We start from the raw sequence: 21,075 nt of genomic DNA, 5'->3' as shown, positions 1-21,075 counted from the left end.
GTAATAATAATTATTGTTTGAAAAAGCACATTTTTATAAAATTCATTATTTTAAACTCATGACTTATTTCCTGTAGTCAATTATCAAACTAATAAAGCAATAAGACAACCCACAGGGTCAATACTCAAAACTTTCAGTTCAGTTCATTCTGAAAGCATATTGCAGCTATTTATTAACTGCAAAAAATATAAACCATAGCATTTCTTCTGTACTAAACAACAAATGGTGTTGTAAAAATGCATTTACATGTAAATGTCACCCATTGTCCTTTGTTCCACATTTTGCTTCTTTGTGTAGAACTTGACACATTTTTAATGATCATTCTGTAAATCATAAACAAGCAACTTTTTACTACATCTTCATAATTAATGTTGTGTTGCGTTGGCTTTGGTGATGCACATAAAAAACCTCAATGACATTATTTTATGCTTGCAAATAAAAACTGTGTTTTATTTTTAGGGATTTACATATTTGTTCCAGCATAAAAAGTTCAGCAGATGCAATAAGGTGATCCTTTTCTGGAGAGCAGGGCACTGGTCGAGAATAATTATACAATTTTCAGTTGTCAGTTTTTCTTCTTATCTGAAAGGTTTCACAATTTTCATGGATAAATAGTTCTAATCACAAATAAAGAAGGAAAAAAAGACAAAAATAAATGTTATATATACACAAACTAAAAAGGAAATAAAAGGCAAATACTACACATTCTTCATGTTTTGGACATAAATAAATTGCAGAAAAACAAGTGAACACCATTTCATGGCACTTTACAATTTCAACAAAATTGTTACTGGCAAGTTAAGAGACTTGCTCAATGTGCAACTGGTCACCTCATGAAGTAAAGTCCAACACCTTAGCCAGTAGGCCACATTGAGTATATACAACAACAAATATATTTTAATATTTTTACTTAAGCATTATTAAAATTATTTAAGTAAAATAATTATTTTTGGAAAATGATTTAGTTATATCTGATTTGACCTTTTTCTTTTCATCATCACCTGAGAAATATCTAGTAAATGGTTTTTGAAACAGATTGGTGTTAGTTCAATAACTACAAACAAGAAGTTGTACTGCACAGTTTCTTTAATATTTACTGTCAGCTTACTGAATGTGCATGGGCTGCAGTGAAATTCTCAAACTGAAGTGTTTCTTTCATCTTTTCTTCATTAATGTATATACTTAAACAGCAAATGTGTGTGTCTGTCTACATCAGAGACAAATCAGAAACAACTAAAGATAACTTGTCAGATAACATTACTTACAAAGTGAGCTATTTTTTGACCCACATTTACTCATTTGTGCCTGTCACTAGCTAAATCACTGAAATTTCCATCCATTATCCAACCCACTATATCCTAACTACAGGGTCACGGTGGTCTGCTGGAGCCAATCCCAGCCAACACAGGGCACAAGGCAAGAAACAAACCCCAGGCAGGGCGCCCACACATCAAGCACACAATAGGGACAATTGAGGAATGCCAATGCACCTAACCTGCATGTCTTTGGACTGTGGTAGGAAACCCACGCAGACACGGGTAGAACATGCAAACTCCACGCAGGGAGGACCTGGGAAGCGAACCTAACCTCCTAACTGTGAGGCGGGAGCACTACCCACTATGCCGTCCTCACTGAAACATACAAAAGTTAATTGACTTTGCAGATTTCCTGGGTATTTGGAACTTGTTATCTAGGGCAGCATGTAGTTTGAGAAATCAATGATGGTACTTGCACCAAGTTGGTTAGAAACAGCAAGAGAGGGGCAGAAGATTCCAGGGGTAGAGTTCTAAGAGGTGGCAACTGTTAACACATGAAATACAGGAGATAGTGACATGGCATGTAGTATTGTTTCCTAGAATTAGGACAATGGTCTGATCCTAAGATAGGGTGCCTTTTTTTCCTAGTGTTGATACGTTACTGTGAGCTTCTGATTTTCTTTCATAGAAACACAAAGTATAAGGTTGCCTCGCAACATTAAATTAGCCTCTGTGCTAGTGGCAGTAGGAGATGCTGAGGGTACTCTCTCATGGGCAGGTTGCTGTCCAGTGTCCATTTCTGCCTTTAATCCACTGCTGCTGGGATAGATTCCATGCGCCTTGGAATTGTGTACTGGGTAAAGCGGCTTTAGAAAACAGATGGATTGGAAAGCTGCGGTGTGTTGGCGCCCTGCCCGGGATTTGTTCCTGCCTTGCGCCCTATGCTGGCTGGGACTGGCTCCAGCAGACCCACGTGACCCTGTGTTAGGATATAGCGAGATGGACAATGACTGACTGACTGACTGGATTGGAAAGTGAGATTTTTGAGGATGAAAACTATTTTTAAGCAGTGTTGCTAATTTAATTGGTACCTGTCAGTTGCCACTGCATAACAAATTCATTAAGGCTGCAAGTAGCCCAAAAATAAGGGGAATAGCTATGTAATGCCATAGCCTAAACATTATTTTCTATTGTCTTTGTTGTGAGCTGTCCTGACATTATTTTCTTATTGTTTGCCATTGTAGAAATACAATTGGACTTGACTGAAAAAATAATCAGTTCATGCATTACTGAATATATTAGTAGTAAGATTTTTAGTTTTGCTCACCAACCCCAGCAGCTGAGCCACTCAAAGGGTGTTGGGGTGCTCCGATAGAAGAGGATGCATGGCATGGGATAAAGACAGTTTGGTCCTTAGTTATTACAGAGAGAAAATCAGTTACTTGAGTATTTCTCTACAACTGTCTATTTTAAATACTAATGAATAATAAAATACGGTAAAAAGTAAAAGTTAAAAGATAAAATATAATAAAAAGTAATAAAAAGTAGATAAAAAATTAAAATACATTAACTTTGCATTACGTTATATTACATTACATTAATGTCCCTTTCCAGGCCGGAGAAATAAACTATACAGGCAAGTAGTTGTAGCAGTCCAAAACAAACGTTTTATTGCTATTCCACATTAACTGAAGAATGTATAATCTGAAAAAACAGAACAACGGTGCACAAAAAAACACAGACGAAGTGTCAAAAACTAATGGAAGTTCCTTAACAATTCCCAACCCCACCTCCTCACCACCACAGCATCCAAGTTGCTGTTTTATTTAAGAGTGGAAGATGTGGCTACCCCACCTGCTCCTCTCCTCTGAGCAACCCCATTTGCATGGCTTTTTTGGACACACTGCTTCGGTGGTAATTTCTTTTCCAGACTGTTACAATATTATGAATGACTTTATCCTCTAACTTACATTCTATAAACAATACTTTTTCACATTTCTGTTTGCATATTTCTCAGGAGATTTTTCTCTTTTTCATTTATTGGATGATTCTCTCTGTTCTTTATTTTTATTATATGCAGCTCTTTTTTGTTCATTTTCTTTTATTCAATGTTCATTATCAGCTCTTGTGTCAATCTAAAATTCAACTTTCTTGAATAGATAATTTGTTTTTCTGCCTTGCCATTATAACTGACTGCGTTGAAGGGTGACTTACAAGTGAGAGTGTCAACGGTGGCACGGAGAGGGGAGGTGTGCAGTAGGAGTAATGATTGGGTGAGCAGTATGGAGGGGCGTGGTCAAGGCGGAATAACGAGGATACAACAGAAAACTTTTTTAATTCAATAAAGGGAAAAAAAGAAGAATTTCTTTACTATTAGGACTGTAAATGTATATAATCAGTCAATTACCAAGATAGTTAAAGACACCACACTGCCTAGTGTCGATGCTGCCAAAATATGCGAACCCTGTCAATATTTTTTTTTAAATGTGAACCCTGTCAATGATTTTTTAAAATATGTATTTTTTCTTGAAACTTAATATTTACAACATCTTGTTATAGTAATGCAAAGCTAGTTAGAAAACAGAGTGCCTTTATATTTTAAAAGACAGTAGAGTGCAAAGGTATATTTTCTAGTAAAGTATTAGTAAGGCAGTACTGCTGAATATCTTAACTTTTCTGTTGATCATTTGACACTTAAAATATATTAAAATAAATACTTACTGGTAAAGAGTATAGTAAAATTCCTATGAAAAGCACTAACATGACCAGCAATGAGACTCCGATGACAAAGCATCTGAATCTGCGAAGCATTAATTTCATGATCTTGCACGGATTTGTGAACCACAAAAAAGATGTGTCTGGCCGACTGCATTATAAGGAACACAAGAGAAAGAGTGTCATGATAAAAAATTATATTAGATAACACAAAAATGTATCAAATATCTGAACTTCAGTTTAAAATATCTAAAGTGCATTCTAAGATCTCTAAATACATTATGACTTTGGCTTGGCATAATTGTGTACTATTTTCAGCACAAGGCCAGGCCTGCTAATAGTAATTTTCTTAGAGTTTAATGGAAAGACCAGTGTTTTTGTTTTCTCCACATACCAAACCATTATCAAACTGTATAATATTTTCTGTTCATTTGACACTATTGGTAAATAAAAAATGTCATCTGTAACATTAACACAATAGCACACGTATATACACTGAATGTGTGGAAAAAAAATTTTTTTTTTTCCCCATATTTTGTAGCAATTAGTTTTTATATTATGTTTATCAAGCTTCTTGAACTTACTTTGGTGGATCCAGCTTTGGATTCATGTTAGGCTCATCTCTTGCCTTACCAGCTGGACGTTCCTCGGCTTCTTCCTCGGTAAGGATTTCCAAAGTCATCTCAACTTTACCCTGTTTAAACAAAAAGAGTGAAATTCAGACCAGCCATCCATCATGTATATATTTATGAAGCAGGTTATTGTAACTTACAATTACCACAATTTAAATCTCAAAGCACAGGTAACTATTATTTTACTTAATGAATTAACACAGACAGCTATGTGCAAATACATCAAATGTGTGACATTTAATTAAACAGGAACCTCTGAGGGTTCATATGCAGAACTGGCATTTTACAATTGGAGCAAACTGATCCTATAGTACGCTAATCTAGGGATTACATAACCTGGTTTTAACTTTTTTCATTGACTGAAATGTTATCACTGTCAAAGCTATAATCATATAATTAATCGTTAACTACAGTAAATCTTATGATATACAGTAGTGTGAACTTTCAAGGTCTTTCTTTTTGTAATTTATATAGCTCCAGTTTTTAATGTTTGTGGACCAGGGTGATGCTTTTGGTTTTTTGTGAATTGTTTTCTATGGAACTCTTTCAAATTAGGCTAAAAAACACAGACTCACTCTGTTTTATATACAAATCTAAAATAGTGTGATTACTGTATTTGTGGTATGCCTGGGGTCTGATTATTTATTTTTTTCCATTTGAACAGTGAGTGTATTGTGATTGACTCATTATACATTATATCGACATAATAGCAACATCAAAAAGATTTAAATAAAAAGAGCCAAATAAATTATTGGGCTTCTTGTAGAATATCTCAGTGTTGATCATTTAGGTTTATAGGGTCATTACTGTCACATGTGCAGACTATGGTGAAATTCTTACATGCATGTGCTAATCAACATGTCAATATCTTCCACAAATACCTTGTTTATTTTCATTATTTCTTCACGTTTATTTGGATACAACATATAGTACAGTGATGTTTCTAATATATTAATAAGTGTTATTATCGTTTTTTCTTTACAAATTCTTTCACATATTAGGAACACAAAAAAATCTTCTCTGCACTGTTTTGAATCTTATTTGTATAATAAAATCATTTTAAATTCAAAATATGTAGTATACATTGTAAAGAGTTGCCAGATGAACAAAATATTGTTTGAAACAGACATCCCAGATATCCAAGGGGAGAAACAATAAACATATTTATGGAAAACAACAGAAAATATACCTTGAAATGTACCCATCTATTCATTATCAAGTCTACTGAAATGAATTCAGGGACACGGGGTGATGGTGCCACTCCTAGGAGTAAAGTGCTCCAGTTCATTGAAGGGCATGTTCCACCGCATCACGGCCATTTCATAATAATTTATTACTTTTAGGATGTATGAGTTAAAATGGAGATCAGATGGAGACCTGGGGAGATCACGTAAATTCTGAACAAACAGCAAAAGAGCTGCAATTTAAATGTAGTGTCTTGGAGCTGTAAGGCTCCAGTGCTATATACCATATTTAAAATTTCTGAACAAGTTTCCCTTATTACAAATGCATTTCATTTGAGAATTATATTTCAAAGTCATCATGCACAAGCCTTTTGGGACAGTAAGTAAAGGTGATCATGTAGAACAGACATGTTTGTCTGCTCCCACCCTACTTCTGAAGCCAGAAGGAAGAGGAAAAAGAAGATCTGTGACCACTAGCTAACTGCTCCTACTTGCTCATCTCTGCCATGTGACCCACCAATTCATCTTTAAACGTCTCAGATGAGCACAGTTGGAGGAAGAGTCAGTATGTATTTAGTGTGGTTTTGGCAAAACTAGGGGTATCTTTGCACACCCACTACCTCCCTCAGTTCTGCATGCTTTAACACAGGGCTTTCTTAGGTGAGACCAAAAACTGTTTCTTGTTTCCTTATATTGCAAAGTTACCAAAATATTTTTAATGTAAAAAAATATACATATATATTTATATCATTTGCTTGTCTTGCATGAACCACCTTTACATTTTTCTTTCTTTACAGATAGTGAGGTAGAGAGGAAAAATGACAGCTAATGAAATAAACATATTCTGAATAACTAAAATTAATAACAATGGAAAAATATTAAAACCATAAGCTATACATTCATTTTCATAGAATCAATCAAGCAAAACTCATTCACTCTGCTGCTCTACTTACAGCTAAGACGTGACTGCCATTATCATCTCTAAGACAGGGCCACCAGCCTCTCACACATTTTTGGTAAAATAAAGAATTCTGCTTTTCAGAAACATTGCCTTTGTCTTCTAAGATCATTTTCAGATCACATGTTTTGGAGGATTTGGCAGGAACAATTAGGTGGCGTAGATCCATCAAAAGAGTCCCTTTTGTTGAAATTTAACACAACAAATAATGTTAAATTTAACAAATGCAATCAAATTCAAGTTTTATTTCATTACATAGGTTACACATTAAAGGAATAAATAAAATTACCTAAACAATCATCTAAGGAGAATTTGTCATTATCCCATAATTGAATAAGAATTTGTGGAGGTACTCTGAATTCTGTCTTGTCCAGACTCCAGAAATGATCCTGTAAATTCACATTTCATAGATTAAAACTCTTAGTTTAGATATACAAGGAAAACAGGGCTGGGGTTCTCAGATTCAGTCTTGCAAGCTCCCTGGATTTCATCCTAACCAGTTTCTTCTTTTAATTGGATTTCTAAGTTAATTCAGCTAGCTGTTTCCTGTCAGTTTGCTTTATTTGTATTAATCCAGGAAATACAAACTGGTTAAGCTAAGTTATGGTATTGAATGAAGCAGAACAATTACATTAAAGTGGCTGCCTTCATCAGTCAGTATTGCTTGTCCTGGTATCTGCTCTATGTTTTAATAAAAAGGAAAGCTAAATAATAGGATCAATTAAAGGTAAAAAAATGATTCACTGATGTGTGAAATAAAAAAAATACACAGAGACCCCCAGGAGTGAACTTGAAAACCACTGATTTTGAGAAATATATTCAATCTTTAATATCTTTCATTATTATTACGGTATATACAGGAGTCATCATAAGTATTTGCAGTACCTCACAAGCAAGGATATTTTGCCTTAACATTTCATCTGGAAAATCCTGGGCACATACAATTATGTCTTCCCTTAATTGTCAATTAGGAAATGATTATATAGCACAAGGCTGGGCTAGTCATGTCTTGTTGACAGAAATGCCTGATCGATTTAAGTCTTACTGTGTACCAACTATGCCGACAGTTTTGGTTTGTGCCAATGGCCAGTAATAAAACCCCATTATTATGTGTGTGAAAAGGACACTATAAAAACTGGACACCTGCTTTCAACTATTCTCCAAAATGGCCAGGACATAATATTTAAAATTCTACTGCCCTCCGCTACTTTTAGGACATTATTAATTATTTGTACAGCAGTGTTGCCCGCCTATGAAACGACTCTGTTTTACACTATGTTCAATACATTTTGCTGGTTGACATCCTAGCTGCACTGTTTGAATTTCATCGCTAAAAACTGCTTTAAGACACAGCTGCTGATTAACTTTTACAGTATGATGTTTAACATTCAAGCTCACCTTTCGCGAGATTGAACAAAGCTGCTCAGCTGGCAGATATTCAAAGGGGAACACAAATCTCCAGTTAAAGTTACCATCTCCATCAAGGGACCGATAGTGAACATCAGTTCTTTGCTTGTTTCCCTCCATACCTGGCATCCACCTTGAGTAAAGGTAATTTGTATATATAATAAGGTTGGTAGACTACAGTACTCTTTAAAGATGCATACATTGAAATCACAATAAAAAAGATGACACAAACTAGTAGAGAGCATTGGCTGCACACAAACATTCAGAACAGTATTCTGTATAAAATAATTTATATGTAGAATGTGTTTGCTTACTGCATTTAGAAGAATTGATTTATGTAAGAGTCCTAACAAGCTAATAATGAACATCTAACCTGCTCTACATCTTTGGCTTTTGGGTGGAGAAAACTAATAAAACTGCTTTAGATCAGAAAGGCAGAGCAAAAGCAGCCAAGAGTGGAAAACTGGTGAGAAATTGGAATAGGCTGAAATGTAAAGCTATGGCTATTAATAGAAGAAATATTAATGAATAATAAGCCTATAGTTCAATTTTGGGACAACAGATGTTGCTGAAATGGCAACAGCTGGGTAAACAACAAAATTCATTCCAACATTAAAGAGAGAATCACAACTAATAACATGAAGAAGGGTTGCTAAAAAATCTTAAGAGAAAAGAAAGAAAGAAATTCATTGCAAATATCACTGTGTGAAGTGTCTGGAAAGACAACCATGACACCTTGTGCGTGATGGCACTTTGAAATCAAGACTGTGCTTGCACTCATAACATAGAGGTGAGCCCACTGCTGCCCTTTTTTGACTGGCAAAGACAGCATAGTTAAAATAGGTGGGTGACCTCTGGCCCAGTTAAACTTGGTATCTCACAACTGCATACCGAGTGCAGGTGAAAGGGTAGAACTTAGAAAATTCCATTATTTTATTTAAGGAAATTATTTTATTTAACAATTTCATTATTAGTATTTTGTTTCCATTCATTATTTTTAGATTTTTTTTAAGTATTTGAATTATATAAACATTAAATGCAACAGGTCAGAAGTTTAAAATGTATGGCATTTTAATAAGATTTAACAAAGTCGCATGAAAATACCAGGTTTGTGCCAGAGCCCACTAAAAAACAAAAGAAAATTAATTAATGGGTAATACTCACCAAAATTGGCCAGGCAACCAAAGCAGACAGAGGCTGACAGCAATTACTTAAAGTTATATTTTAGAATTGTACAAATGAAAAAGAAGAATTAAAGTTGTGAGATGAATGGGATTGACCCGTCCTATGTCATGTTTGAAGCAATAATAATAACTAAGTCAATGTTTAAAGATTCTCACAAATACTAGTGTTTACCCTGGGTGAGTTCAGTATAAGACAAAAAGAATAATATTGATAGGGGAGAATTATTTTTGACAGCAGTGTGTCTGTTAAAAACACACACAAACACACACACATTCAGTTTTTTTTTATTACCCTTTGACATAAATATCACTCATTTTTTCTCCAGTAATGCTGGTTTCTTCAAGAATAACATCTGATGTGTTCCAAATGATAACACGCAGGATGTATCTGTATGATGAAAAAAATATAAATTTAATGTCTATGTGCAATAAGGGAACTGCAAAGACCTAGTGCTCAATAATCTAGGAACTGTTTACCAGAGATTTGATACCTAAGGAAACAGGGAAAATGTAGACATCTCACTAAAGCAAATTAATGGATACAGTAAGAGCCTAAACTTTGAAGCTATGGATTTTTGCTTACTTTTTTGGCTTTCTTGGAGAGATGTCAAATGGAGGGCCAGGAGTCCCAAGGCTCTTAGGAAATATATCAACCCACATTTGAAGTTTTCCCTAATAAAACATTAAAATATATAAACCTCTACTAAAATATAGGAGTTAACAATATACTGTAGTTAAGGTAATAGATTTTGTGAGACTTGAGTTACATCCAGAAGATTACTAAATGAGTCATTCAAGCTGACAATTACATCAGTGTTTTGTGTATTTAATGTTAGGTTTGTCTGTCATTGTCTGATCTCTGTATTATACTACTGTCGCCACTCTGTTCAAGGTACAGAAAGAGGAATTTCATTGAACTTATTATTATTTTTTTGCTTTTAATTCTATAGTATGAATACAAACAAAACTGATATTGTTGGTGTTATATAGTTACAATCAATGTTGCCATATGTTTAAAATGAAAGAATAAAGATTAAAGCTGGTCCTATGTTGTAATGGCTATGGTACAGTTAATTCTATAATTAAATGTTGTTTTTAGCTACACTTAGTTTAAATTTTCTTAAGAATGCATATTCTCTTCACAGTATCATTACATTGGAATCAGCTACCAGTTTCTTATAGTTATAAAAAAAAAAAAACATTCTTACCTGAGAGAGTGATTGTTGAAAGGTACTATACAGTGTCCTGGTTTCAACATGTTCAGGAATTAGAACTTGTGTTCTCAGAACATGAAGAGCCAAACGCTCATGTGGTGGACCCAAGTGATCATGAATAATTTTACCAGCTTCTATACCAGAACGAAAAGTAAAAGACTTGGAAATATACCAGAATGTTTGAAGCAGCCTTGATTAAAGCCATGCAGCTTTTGAAAACACAATAAATTAGATTTCTGATAACTATTACAGGTGTAAAAAACATGTGTACTGCATGATAAATGTGTTTTCTTGTTCTATCATGCAGATAAGAACCTTTCAATACTCTGTATTTTCTACCCAATTTTTCAATGAAAACAGTCTGAGGTAGTCTTTAACTCCTCCTATTGAATTCCCTGGTGCTCCTAACTTCAGCCATGACATATAATATAATCACTTCAATGTGTCTTGGGTGTGCCTCTGTGTCTTCTGTGATAAGCGTTTAAGTGTGGAGGAAGTCAAGGAGCAGTGGAACAGGTTTAAAAACATTTTACATGTAATGCAGGACATGTACATACCTACATTTGGAAATAAAAGGAAACTTAAAAAACTCTGCCGTGGTTTAATAAAGAGTTGAAAAGAACTCCAATGTGAATCATAGGGCATATGAGAACATGAGGGCAACCATTAAGAAGAATATTAGGGAGCCTAAAAGATAGTTGTAAAGGAATATAGCAGATAAGGCAAAATAAAACCCTAAGAGATTCTTTCAGTATTTTAGTAGTAAAAGAACAGTCAAGGAGGAGGTGAAGGGCATCAGGAATAGTAAAAGGGAATTAAAATATACAGACAATGAAACAGCAGATGCTATAAACTTGCATTTTTCTGAGGTTTTTACAAGTGAGGAAGTGGATAACCTCCCAGTGGTAAATGGGACTACTAAGGAGGTTCTGAGTGATTTAGAAATTGTAGAGAGAGCAGTACTGCTCAGATTAAATAGGCTGAAGTCAAACAAATCACCAGGACCAGATAATATTTAACCTCAAGTTAGGATTAGGGTTGGGTTGAGGTTATGCTTAGGGTTAAGTTTAGGGTTAGGGTCCCGTAATATAAAAAGGGTGACTGGGCAAATTCAAGCAACTATAGACCAGTTAGATTAACATGCATCACAGGACAATTAAAAGAAGGAATTACTAAGGATAAGATTGAGCAGCACATGGCAAGAACATGAATTTTACTGAACAGTCAGCATGGATTCAGAAGAGGGAGGTCATGTTTTACTGGAATTCTATGAGGAAGCAACAAAGGGTATGATCAAAGTGAAGCTTATGATATTATTTATCTTGACTTCAGAAAGCATTTGATAAGGTGCCACATGACAGGTTGAGCATCAGCCTAATATAAGTTAATGGTGCTGTTTTTAGATGGGTGCACAATTTACTCAGACACAGGAAGCAAATGGTGATGGTACCACGAACCTTAATAGAATTGGCTGCTGTTAAGAGTGGTGGTCCACTGGGGTCAATGTTAGGGCCACTGCTATTTTTAAATATATAAATGATTTGAACAGAAATATAAGTAACAAGTTGGTTTGGTTTACAGATAATAGCAAGATAGGTGGATTTGCAGATAACCTGGAATCCGTCGAATCATTAAAGAGGGAATTGGACAGCATATAGGCTTGAGCAGATTTGTGGCAGATGAAGTTCAATGCCATTAAATTTAAAGTTTACACATAGGAAGTAAATATGTTTAAATACACAATAGGAGTTCTGAAAATCGAGAACATATGAGTTATGAGTAGGATTTAGGAGTAGTAGTGGACTCATCATTATCAAGTTCCACACAGTGTTCAGAAGGCATTAAGAAAGCTAGCAGAATGTTAGAGTTATATAGTGTGCTGTGTAATACAGGAATATGGGTGGCTTTTATGTTAAATGGAGTTGCCAATTGTGAAAATGATAATATATTTGACATGTGATTCTTTAGCGGCCAGTGCCAGAAGGTTAAAAGTGACAAATTTCAAACATAACCATGTGGGCTATCGTTTTAGATTATTTCAAGGCCAGTAATTATGAAAATGACTTCTATCAGAGGGTGAAAAATGATAAATGTCTATTACAATTAAGAATATTTAAACTTTACACATTTAAATTGAAGCACATTTTTAACAGTTCAAATATTTGATGCAACTATTCTCGTTTATTATTTACTTCAACCTTATGAAGTAAATTATCACATTTGTAATGAACACCCTAAATTAGGGCAGCAAACCCTAATTCATACTTTTTATATGTTTATTTTAAATAAAAGTGACATAAATTTATTCTCACTGCAACATGTTTTCTAAATGTGAGATTAAAAAATCAAGATTTTTCTTTCCTAGATAAATACTGCGTGTAGACACTTTTGTTTTTTATAACTGACCGAATAATTAATCAAAGAACGAACCTTTTTTTCAACAATGATTTAACACAAGCCAACAGGTCAGGTCCAGCCTCCACTACAAAGTGTGGCTTTATTGACAAACACAGTGCTTCTAAATGCTGCAGGGAGGGCTTAGCTTTTATTTACAACACCAACTTTCTTCTGAACTCCTGAATAAATGTTAAAGCATCAGGTCTAACATCTTTTGCTTTTTTACTGTGTTTTTTGCCCTTGGAGGCACAATCCTTTAGTTATATCTGAACACCAGCCAAATGACACAATCCAAAAACCAGAAACTCTGCACCACCCTATCTACAGTATATAACTGAATGAAATATAACAAAGACTACAAAGCTAAAACATTGTGTCTCTCACACTCTTTTTTTCTTTTTAGAGTAAGAATAACCTTTACTATCTTTCCTTTTGCAGAAATGAGCTGATGCAGCCCTTCACTATTTAGTACAGAGCTACTAGATATTAGTTTTTAGCTATAAGGTTTGATACGAGTCATCCCAAACTTTTTAAAGATCATCCATGTTTATTTGTTGTTTTGTTGTACTAACAAAAATATCCTAAATTTATTTAGAATGAACTCAACATACACAAGTTTTAGCAATGGATGATAAAAAATATGGATCGATTCAGAGGACCAAAGTTTTTGCTTTAAAATTGCTAAGCACTGTTCAACTTACCAAACTCTTCCAGCGTGTAGTCACGCCCATCATATGACAGTGACTTACCACTATCATACACAGCAGGAGGAGAGAAGCCCTTAAGATGGGCAAGATTCTGCAAAATTTGAGAAGGTCTGAGTTGGTCCCGCCACTGGTTCACACCAGATCTGTACGTTGTTGAATAAAAGAAAAACTACATATCAGCAGACATACAGAATACAACAGTAAATGCAAAAAATAAAAAGCGTAAGTGCTTTACTAGATAATTCAAGAAAAGGAGGATGTTTAACTTTTATTATTAGAACTCACTGACCTTGAAATCAAAGAAAGCAAAATGTTATTGACCTACTGTACTTGTTTTTATTAACCCATAGTTCACTTTACCATAGAGAATGTACAGTATAACCAAATGTAATACCTATGTAAAACATTGTAAAGAAATTTCTAACCATGTTCTTGGCAAATCCAGGTATCCTAAATAAAAATTTGTAGAGATACACTTTTAGAAGCAGAAGCGTCTATTAACTATTAACTAGGCCGTTAACTATGCTGTACCATTGTAGAACTTTCACATTGTATTAAATTAACAAAGAAACCTGACAAAACTGGAGGGTGACCATAATCTCTATTTTTTTATTATTATTATTATTATTCTTGATGTATCAAATAAAACAGGAAAATCCATACTACTACATTTAAACTGTATACACAATAATATACAAATTAGCTTAAATTGGAAGGTGAAGGCATACAGTAATTCTTAAGATGGCTCCGGTGTTTTGGTTAACCTTCCCATCATGTATCCCATGCCTTATTAAACCCAACTTAGGAGGTGTAAAGAGGAACACAACATGATTGTTTAATGTAGTATGATAATGAAAAAGCCATTACAAAGAGGAGATTTAAGAAACTTAATAGCAACAGTAAGGCATAAAATCACCCAAGAAAAATTATCAAGGGGCAAATGGCAAGTTGTTCACATATTCAACGTTAGATCAAATTTAAACACACCACTCAATAACTCACGGCTCCTTTTGAACAATGTGTTAAGTTTCTGTCTTGATTCTTAGCTCAATCAGACTGATTGAAAGGCTTGCATGTTTTTTACAGATATATCTCATAAAAATAATGTGCCCAAACCGTGTTGTGCTGCAGAAAGAAAAGCAGGACCTTTCTATAAACAGGAAAAAAATGACAAAAAAGTGAAAAACCATTTATGTATTTTGTTTAAATACACAGTCTATAAGCAGATTTGAATTTAAAATAGTGGTCTGTCAACAAAGGACAGCAGAGAAGAGAGTACCTGACCTAGCAGCCAAAGTAAAAAGCAAAGTGTCAAAAATGAAATAAATAATTGAAAGAATTGATATATGCTAGGAATGCAGAGTTAAATACATGAATAACTAAAGCCAAGGTAATGTATTTATGTATTCATTTATGCATTTATTTTTAAATCTTTGTCTTTGGGGAATGAAGGCATGGTATTCCATTGGCCACACTGCTTCAAGGACACTGACTTCCAGGGCCGTTTGAAGGAATTTGGGGGCCCCAAGCAAAATGGACATGGAGGCCCCCCGCACGCACGCACGCACGCATACAAAGGAACCGCAGCATAGCCATACATATTTCTGCTAGCCTACCTGCTGCAAAATTGCACCATTTGTACAAGACAAGTAGAGCTATTTTATGTGTGTAATTTATCACTTACCACTGTCTTGTTTTTTCTTATCCTCCTCTTCCTTTCTCTTCTTTCTTTTTTGGCTTCCTGAAGCATAATTCCGCTTCATGACTGCCGAGGAAGTTTTGTATTTTGCCGGCAGCAGAGATCGCGTGGTTGGCTGGCTGCTGTCAGCGAGGGGGGCCCCCTTGAGGGGGATCCCGATAACAGTGTCATTGCACTTTACTGCATTCACTATCAATGGGGCGCTCACACAGTTTGTCGCTGTATTTTATTCTTAACCAGTTGTTGTTGTGGGGCCCCAGGCCAGCTCGGGGCCCCAAGCAATTGCTTGGTTTGCCTGCCTTGTCGCGACGGGCCTGCTGACTTCTAGCCCAACTGTTTTCTTCTGGAAATCTCTCCTCACATAAAAACAAACACGTGTGTGTAAGGATACTTAGACATTCTACCTTGGACCAGTGTGAGTGGAGGAGGGTGGGCACGTGCACAATTGTGCTCTGCAATGGACTGGCACCCCGTCCTGGGTTGGATCCTGCTTTGTGCCCAATGTTGTAGAGACTCTTGCACACCATTACCCTTTAACTGGATTAGGTGGTTTGAAAATTGACCATTTTATGTTCTACCCATTTCTGAATGGACATATAAATGTCAACATTTTAGTTTATTTCAATCAAATGGCAGACTATGTTAGCAATGGAATTGAAATTAATACATTACTCTCCACATCAGTCTGTTTACATATTTCTAGTAACATTTTTTTAATTCACAGAACTTATTAAATGTGTTTTTTGTTTTAATTGTGGCTCAAAGCGCTCAGCCAGTAGTTATCTTTGTGTATGAAGTTGTGATGGATGTTTCTTTAGTCTTTTTGTTAACAACAAATTGTTTCATTCAGATATTCTTTACTAAAATAAGAACAATGCTATACTGGAAAATCATATTTTTGTAAACATAAAAAGTGATCTCTTTATAATTTGATGGTGCTTTCCTTGTTTAAGGTCAATATACTTTTCTGCATAACCATTCCTGCTTTTGCAGATGCATATAATATAATGGTGATCAATAAGGAATGTGGGTGGTTTGTCTGAAGAGAAGTTTGTCTATCTGATGTTTCATCTTTTTTGTACCACAACAGAATGGAAAAATGAAAAACAGGGCTGAGACTGTGGCTAACTTGCTGTACCTGTTAATCCTTTTTGCAGGCATGTTATTGGCTCTCACGAAAAGGGTTGAGAACAACTGTGCAGTTGGTCAGTAAATGTGACATGCTCAGTGATCTGCTGTCATTTAAATTGAAATGGTCTGTCAACGAGCTCAGCAACTGCAGTCGGATAGTCTGATATACCCCAGGACTAGAAGTTGGCTAAAGTAGATCAACCCATAATGATATCAAAAAATTGCCTCCCACTATACAAACTGGAAACATTATACAAAAAATGGAGCTGCTATCAGAGCTGATAGCTTTGTCCCATCTTATCACTAATCAGCTTCTGTTTAGATGTGCTTCAACTGTTATGGTAAGGACCAAGAAATAAAAGTCAAAAACACAAGTATATACTGAAGAATTTGGCACTAATATTTTCCCAAGATTAGTCGTATTTGTACTTGATTAATTGCATCTACCAGTTTTGCTTTAATCCTTCATATTTCCATCAGTAGTCAAGTGATAATCAAAACATATCTTAATCAATGTGATTAGTGAACAATTTAAAAAATGCTGTGCATGTATAAAATGAACTTTGTGCAACCATCAACACACCCACATTCAGAAGGCAGGCAGCATTATTAAGTGACTAAGAGCTTTAGGTTTTGGTAGATTCAGATCTCATCCTTGTTCCAACAGACAGACAAACAGACAGACAGATCGATAGTGTGACACTAGGGGTCGCTGTTGCTCCTCCATACCCGCAGACAATACATCCAGACACCAGGTAAAAGTATAATAAATAAATTTAGTTTCTTAAATAATGTGCACAAAGCACCTCCACCTCCACAATTCACAATAATATTAATAAATCAACAATAATCAATAATAAATAAATCCTCCTTTCCACCCAGCAGCTCTGTCACACTTCCTCTCAACTCCAGCTCTATCTGCTGGGTTTCCCACGGTCCTTTAAATAGTGCTCGACTCGGAAGTGCTTCTGTCCCTCAGTCCATGTGATTCCATAGCACTTCCGGATCAAATGAAAACTCTTATTTTTGTTCAGCCCAGAAGTACTTCATTTCTTCCATCCCCATGACTAGGGAGTACTTCCGGGCTATAACAATAAACCAGTGGCAAAAATAAAATCCTACACGAAATAATACGGTATTAATATGATATGCATTCCTATAAGACAACAGTCCTTGAAGTGTGTTGCCTTCCACATTTTATATGCAACTACCAATTATCAAGTTCTAAAGATCAAAAGCATAAGTATTACACTTATGTAAGGGGACTGTTATAGGGCTCAAACTTTACTCTTGTCTATTTTCACATTGTTTACAGCTGTCAAGTGAGATAATTAAAAATATCTTGTATCCAAATATTATTTCCTTAATAACTAGATTTCCTTATTACAAGATGTTACCTAATTTGCAAATGAAGGACCTAAGCACAATTTTCAGCTCAAGTTACAACCTTATTTTTGGGATATGATATTCCACAAAAATACTTACACACAATAGCTTTGTGGCAACCCGCAATGGGCACCAAAGTGGGAAAGCAACCGGTTCTCCAGATCTATCACTGTGTTGCCAACTTCATCATCTCTGCTCATCAGATCATAGTCAAAAACTGCAATCTTCAAATCTTTATCTTGTGGAATGATGCAAGTAAGTTCAAACATTCTACAGTAATAAAGAGTTTTAAGTTAATTAAAAGATACATTGTTAATATACATTTGAAAACCTTACCATTGGTTATTATCTCTATCATTTGGAAATGCACATTAAAAAACTGGTTTCTATCTATATATCTCTATATACAGTATATAAATCTAACGTCTATCTGTCTGTCTGTCTGTATGTCTTTCCACTTTTCATGGAAGAAATAATGAACCTATTTATCATCCGTTCGAGTTGATCTACCTCTTGCCACGTGTTGGCACCTACCTTGCCGCTGCTTAGCTAGCGATACCTGTTTGTTCAACAGACATTATCATCTACAGATTTTTAAGGAGTAACATTTTGATGTTTTTGAGAGAGAGATCAGAGCTATGTTTGTTTTAGAGGGTACCTGCTCATTGGCAGAGATATCACGGCCACATGCTTTTCTCCCCATGCAGGGGACACTCTCCCATCAGAGCTGAACACAATAAGATATAGTGCCAACATTTAATGGTGGAGTGTACCTGCTTTCTGCTTGACCAGAATTGCATTTTTTTAAATAGATTTTTAAAGTTTGTCCTATTTCACTTCTACATAGGTGGAGCCACAAGGGACAGTTAGTATAATTTAAATCTATTGAAGAATTCAAAAAGGAATTAACTGCACAGTCTATTTTATATATATATATATATATATATATATATATATATATATATATATATATATATATATATATATATATATATATATATATATATATATATATATAAAATATAGAGATATTTTCAGATAGCTTTTTTTTTAATAATAGATCTACTGTACTGTATGTAACATTCTTGAACCTGCTTAATATAATTCCAGGTCACATGGGGCTACAGTCTATTTCAGCAGCATCTTTTATAAAGGAGGAACTCTCCCTGGATGAAGCAGCAGACTGTTGCAAAGTAGAATCTAAGACACTCAGTCCACAAGGCACCAGCACTAACCACCGCACCATCATAACACCCATAACTAAAACGGTTCCAAAATTCACCTGCAGGATCATTAGCACTAGCATCTTCTAATGAATTACTCCTTAATTTACAAAAACAACATATACTGTAGAGTAGAAACAAGTTAGAAAAAAATATTCTACCAGATAATAAAAGGACACATTACCTTCCAAATAATGGATTCAACGTATTTGGTATGTAATGATCTCTGTCTTCAATTACCTTTTTTCCCCAAATTATTTTAATATAAGGATCACACTGTAAATGGTAAACAAGAACACTTTATTCATATACACTACAGCTTTAACGATATTATCAAATATTATGCATATGCCCTAGATAGGTAACCACACTCACCAGCCCATTGCTGTCTTTTGGTTGTAGATCTATACCTCTGATGATGTAAATCCTGACTAAACATTCTTGTGGTCCACTTTCAGGTAGCTCTCTAAACTGACGAGGAGGTTCTGGAACATTTGGGTCATCTGACAGGCTGTAGATGCTAAATGAACCCTACATGTCATAGTGGAATATACAGTAGGTGGCTCTTGATTTCTTGGAATTCTTAAGCAACATTTTTAAATTAACAAAATGGCCACAAGTATTCATAATGAAATCTGTTAGTATTCTGCAAAACACAGAATAATTTATAGTATGTATTGCAGAGATTTAGCTCAACATAAATCTCTCTCTCATTTAAAGTAGTTTAAAATATGTGCAAATAACAGGGTTATTATTTTTCAGACATTTCAGAAATGTTTAATGATAATATAATTTAGGGGGGCAAAGCATACTGTTTAGTGTTTTCATAATAAAATGAGACACAACCCTGTTCAAGAGATTTTCAATAGTACTCTGTTAAACTTCATTAAGATTGTTCATATCTCTAGTCAATGGCTTACTCTAATTTTAACACAAACCTGTAAGATGGTTTCAGAAATAATTCTTTTTTCTTTTAAATCTGTAGACGGTGTGACATATTGTTTCATGTAGTACTTACTACACTAGTTTTTGGGAAATCACATTTTTACATGATACCTCTCTATTGTAAAAAAATCTTGAGACAAGACTATTGCCAAGAAATTTTTTCAAGTCCCGCCTTCATCTCAACCGCGTCACGTTAACGGCCCACGCCCACGGTCCTCTCACCTCTCATTCGTGTGAATGCTTTTCTCAGGCACAGTTCGTGCATTCTCAGCTCTTACAGTTCCCAATAAAAGAAGACTTATTATGTCCAAATCTTATTGAAGAATTTCATCCCAAAGGGTTATCAACAGAAGAAATTAGTACACAGTCAGTCAAACGAACTAACACGAAAATTGTTGCTCGGTTACACAGCAAATTGGTTAAATGCATATCAATAGACTATGCTGAAACAGTAGGAGGTGATGGTGCAGAATATCCCGTAGAATATCTACAATTGTTAACATCGTCCGGTTTTCCACTGGCCAAATTACTGTTGAAAGAAGGATGTATCGTAATGTTATTGTGTAATTTATGTATGAGTGATGGATAATGCAATAGGACAAAACTAGTTGTATTCAAAATTGTTCAAAAATTCTGACATGTAAAATTTTAACAGGCAGCAGGAAAGGTAATGTAGTACATTTTCGGCGGATAAAAGATACCAAAGGAAGATCTTGATATGCCAGTTGTATTAAAATGTTTACAGTTTCCCGTTAGAATAGCTTTTGCTATGACAATTAACAAATCATAGGGACAAAATTTTGAAAAAGTCGGTTTATTTACTAGAGAGATAGAAACGATATTTACTCACGGGCAGTTATATGTTGCGTCGTCATGATGTAAGCCCAAACACAGAATCAAAATTCAATGTGATATTGATGAAATGTTAATTCCAAATATTGTTTTTACTGAAGTTTTACAGTAAAAGTGTAAGTTTAAAAAGTATTTGCGTGTTAATTTCAAAGCCAAACAGAATGAAACAGTATAACGCAACTGTC

At 34.9% G+C, this 21,075-nt stretch overlaps 1 protein-coding gene across 1 annotated transcript in view; it reads right to left on the bottom strand.

Annotated features, from left to right (window-relative positions):
* Positions 1-394: 394 nt before the first annotated feature.
* The window catches only part of LOC120543373 (myoferlin-like), a 136,759-nt gene continuing 116,078 nt past the window's right edge, over positions 395-21,075 (bottom strand). The window contains exons 36-48 of the mRNA XM_039776458.1: positions 19,469-19,624; positions 19,278-19,369; positions 17,970-18,140; positions 13,649-13,797; positions 10,545-10,684; positions 9,920-10,008; positions 9,629-9,724; positions 8,144-8,285; positions 7,035-7,134; positions 6,741-6,925; positions 4,556-4,665; positions 3,978-4,122; positions 395-617 (exon numbers count right to left, since the gene is read on the bottom strand). Of these exons, the coding sequence (XP_039632392.1) occupies positions 579-617; positions 3,978-4,122; positions 4,556-4,665; positions 6,741-6,925; positions 7,035-7,134; positions 8,144-8,285; positions 9,629-9,724; positions 9,920-10,008; positions 10,545-10,684; positions 13,649-13,797; positions 17,970-18,140; positions 19,278-19,369; positions 19,469-19,624 (1,614 nt within the window). The 3' untranslated portion in view covers positions 395-578. The remainder of the gene's footprint in view (positions 618-3,977; positions 4,123-4,555; positions 4,666-6,740; positions 6,926-7,034; positions 7,135-8,143; positions 8,286-9,628; positions 9,725-9,919; positions 10,009-10,544; positions 10,685-13,648; positions 13,798-17,969; positions 18,141-19,277; positions 19,370-19,468; positions 19,625-21,075) is intronic.

Source organism: Polypterus senegalus, chromosome 1 (assembly GCF_016835505.1).
Source record: "Polypterus senegalus isolate Bchr_013 chromosome 1, ASM1683550v1, whole genome shotgun sequence".
NCBI classification, from domain to species: Eukaryota; Metazoa; Chordata; class Cladistia; order Polypteriformes; family Polypteridae; genus Polypterus; species Polypterus senegalus.
The sequence above is the reverse complement of the archived record's forward strand: the minus strand, read 5'-3'. Positions and strand labels throughout refer to the sequence as shown.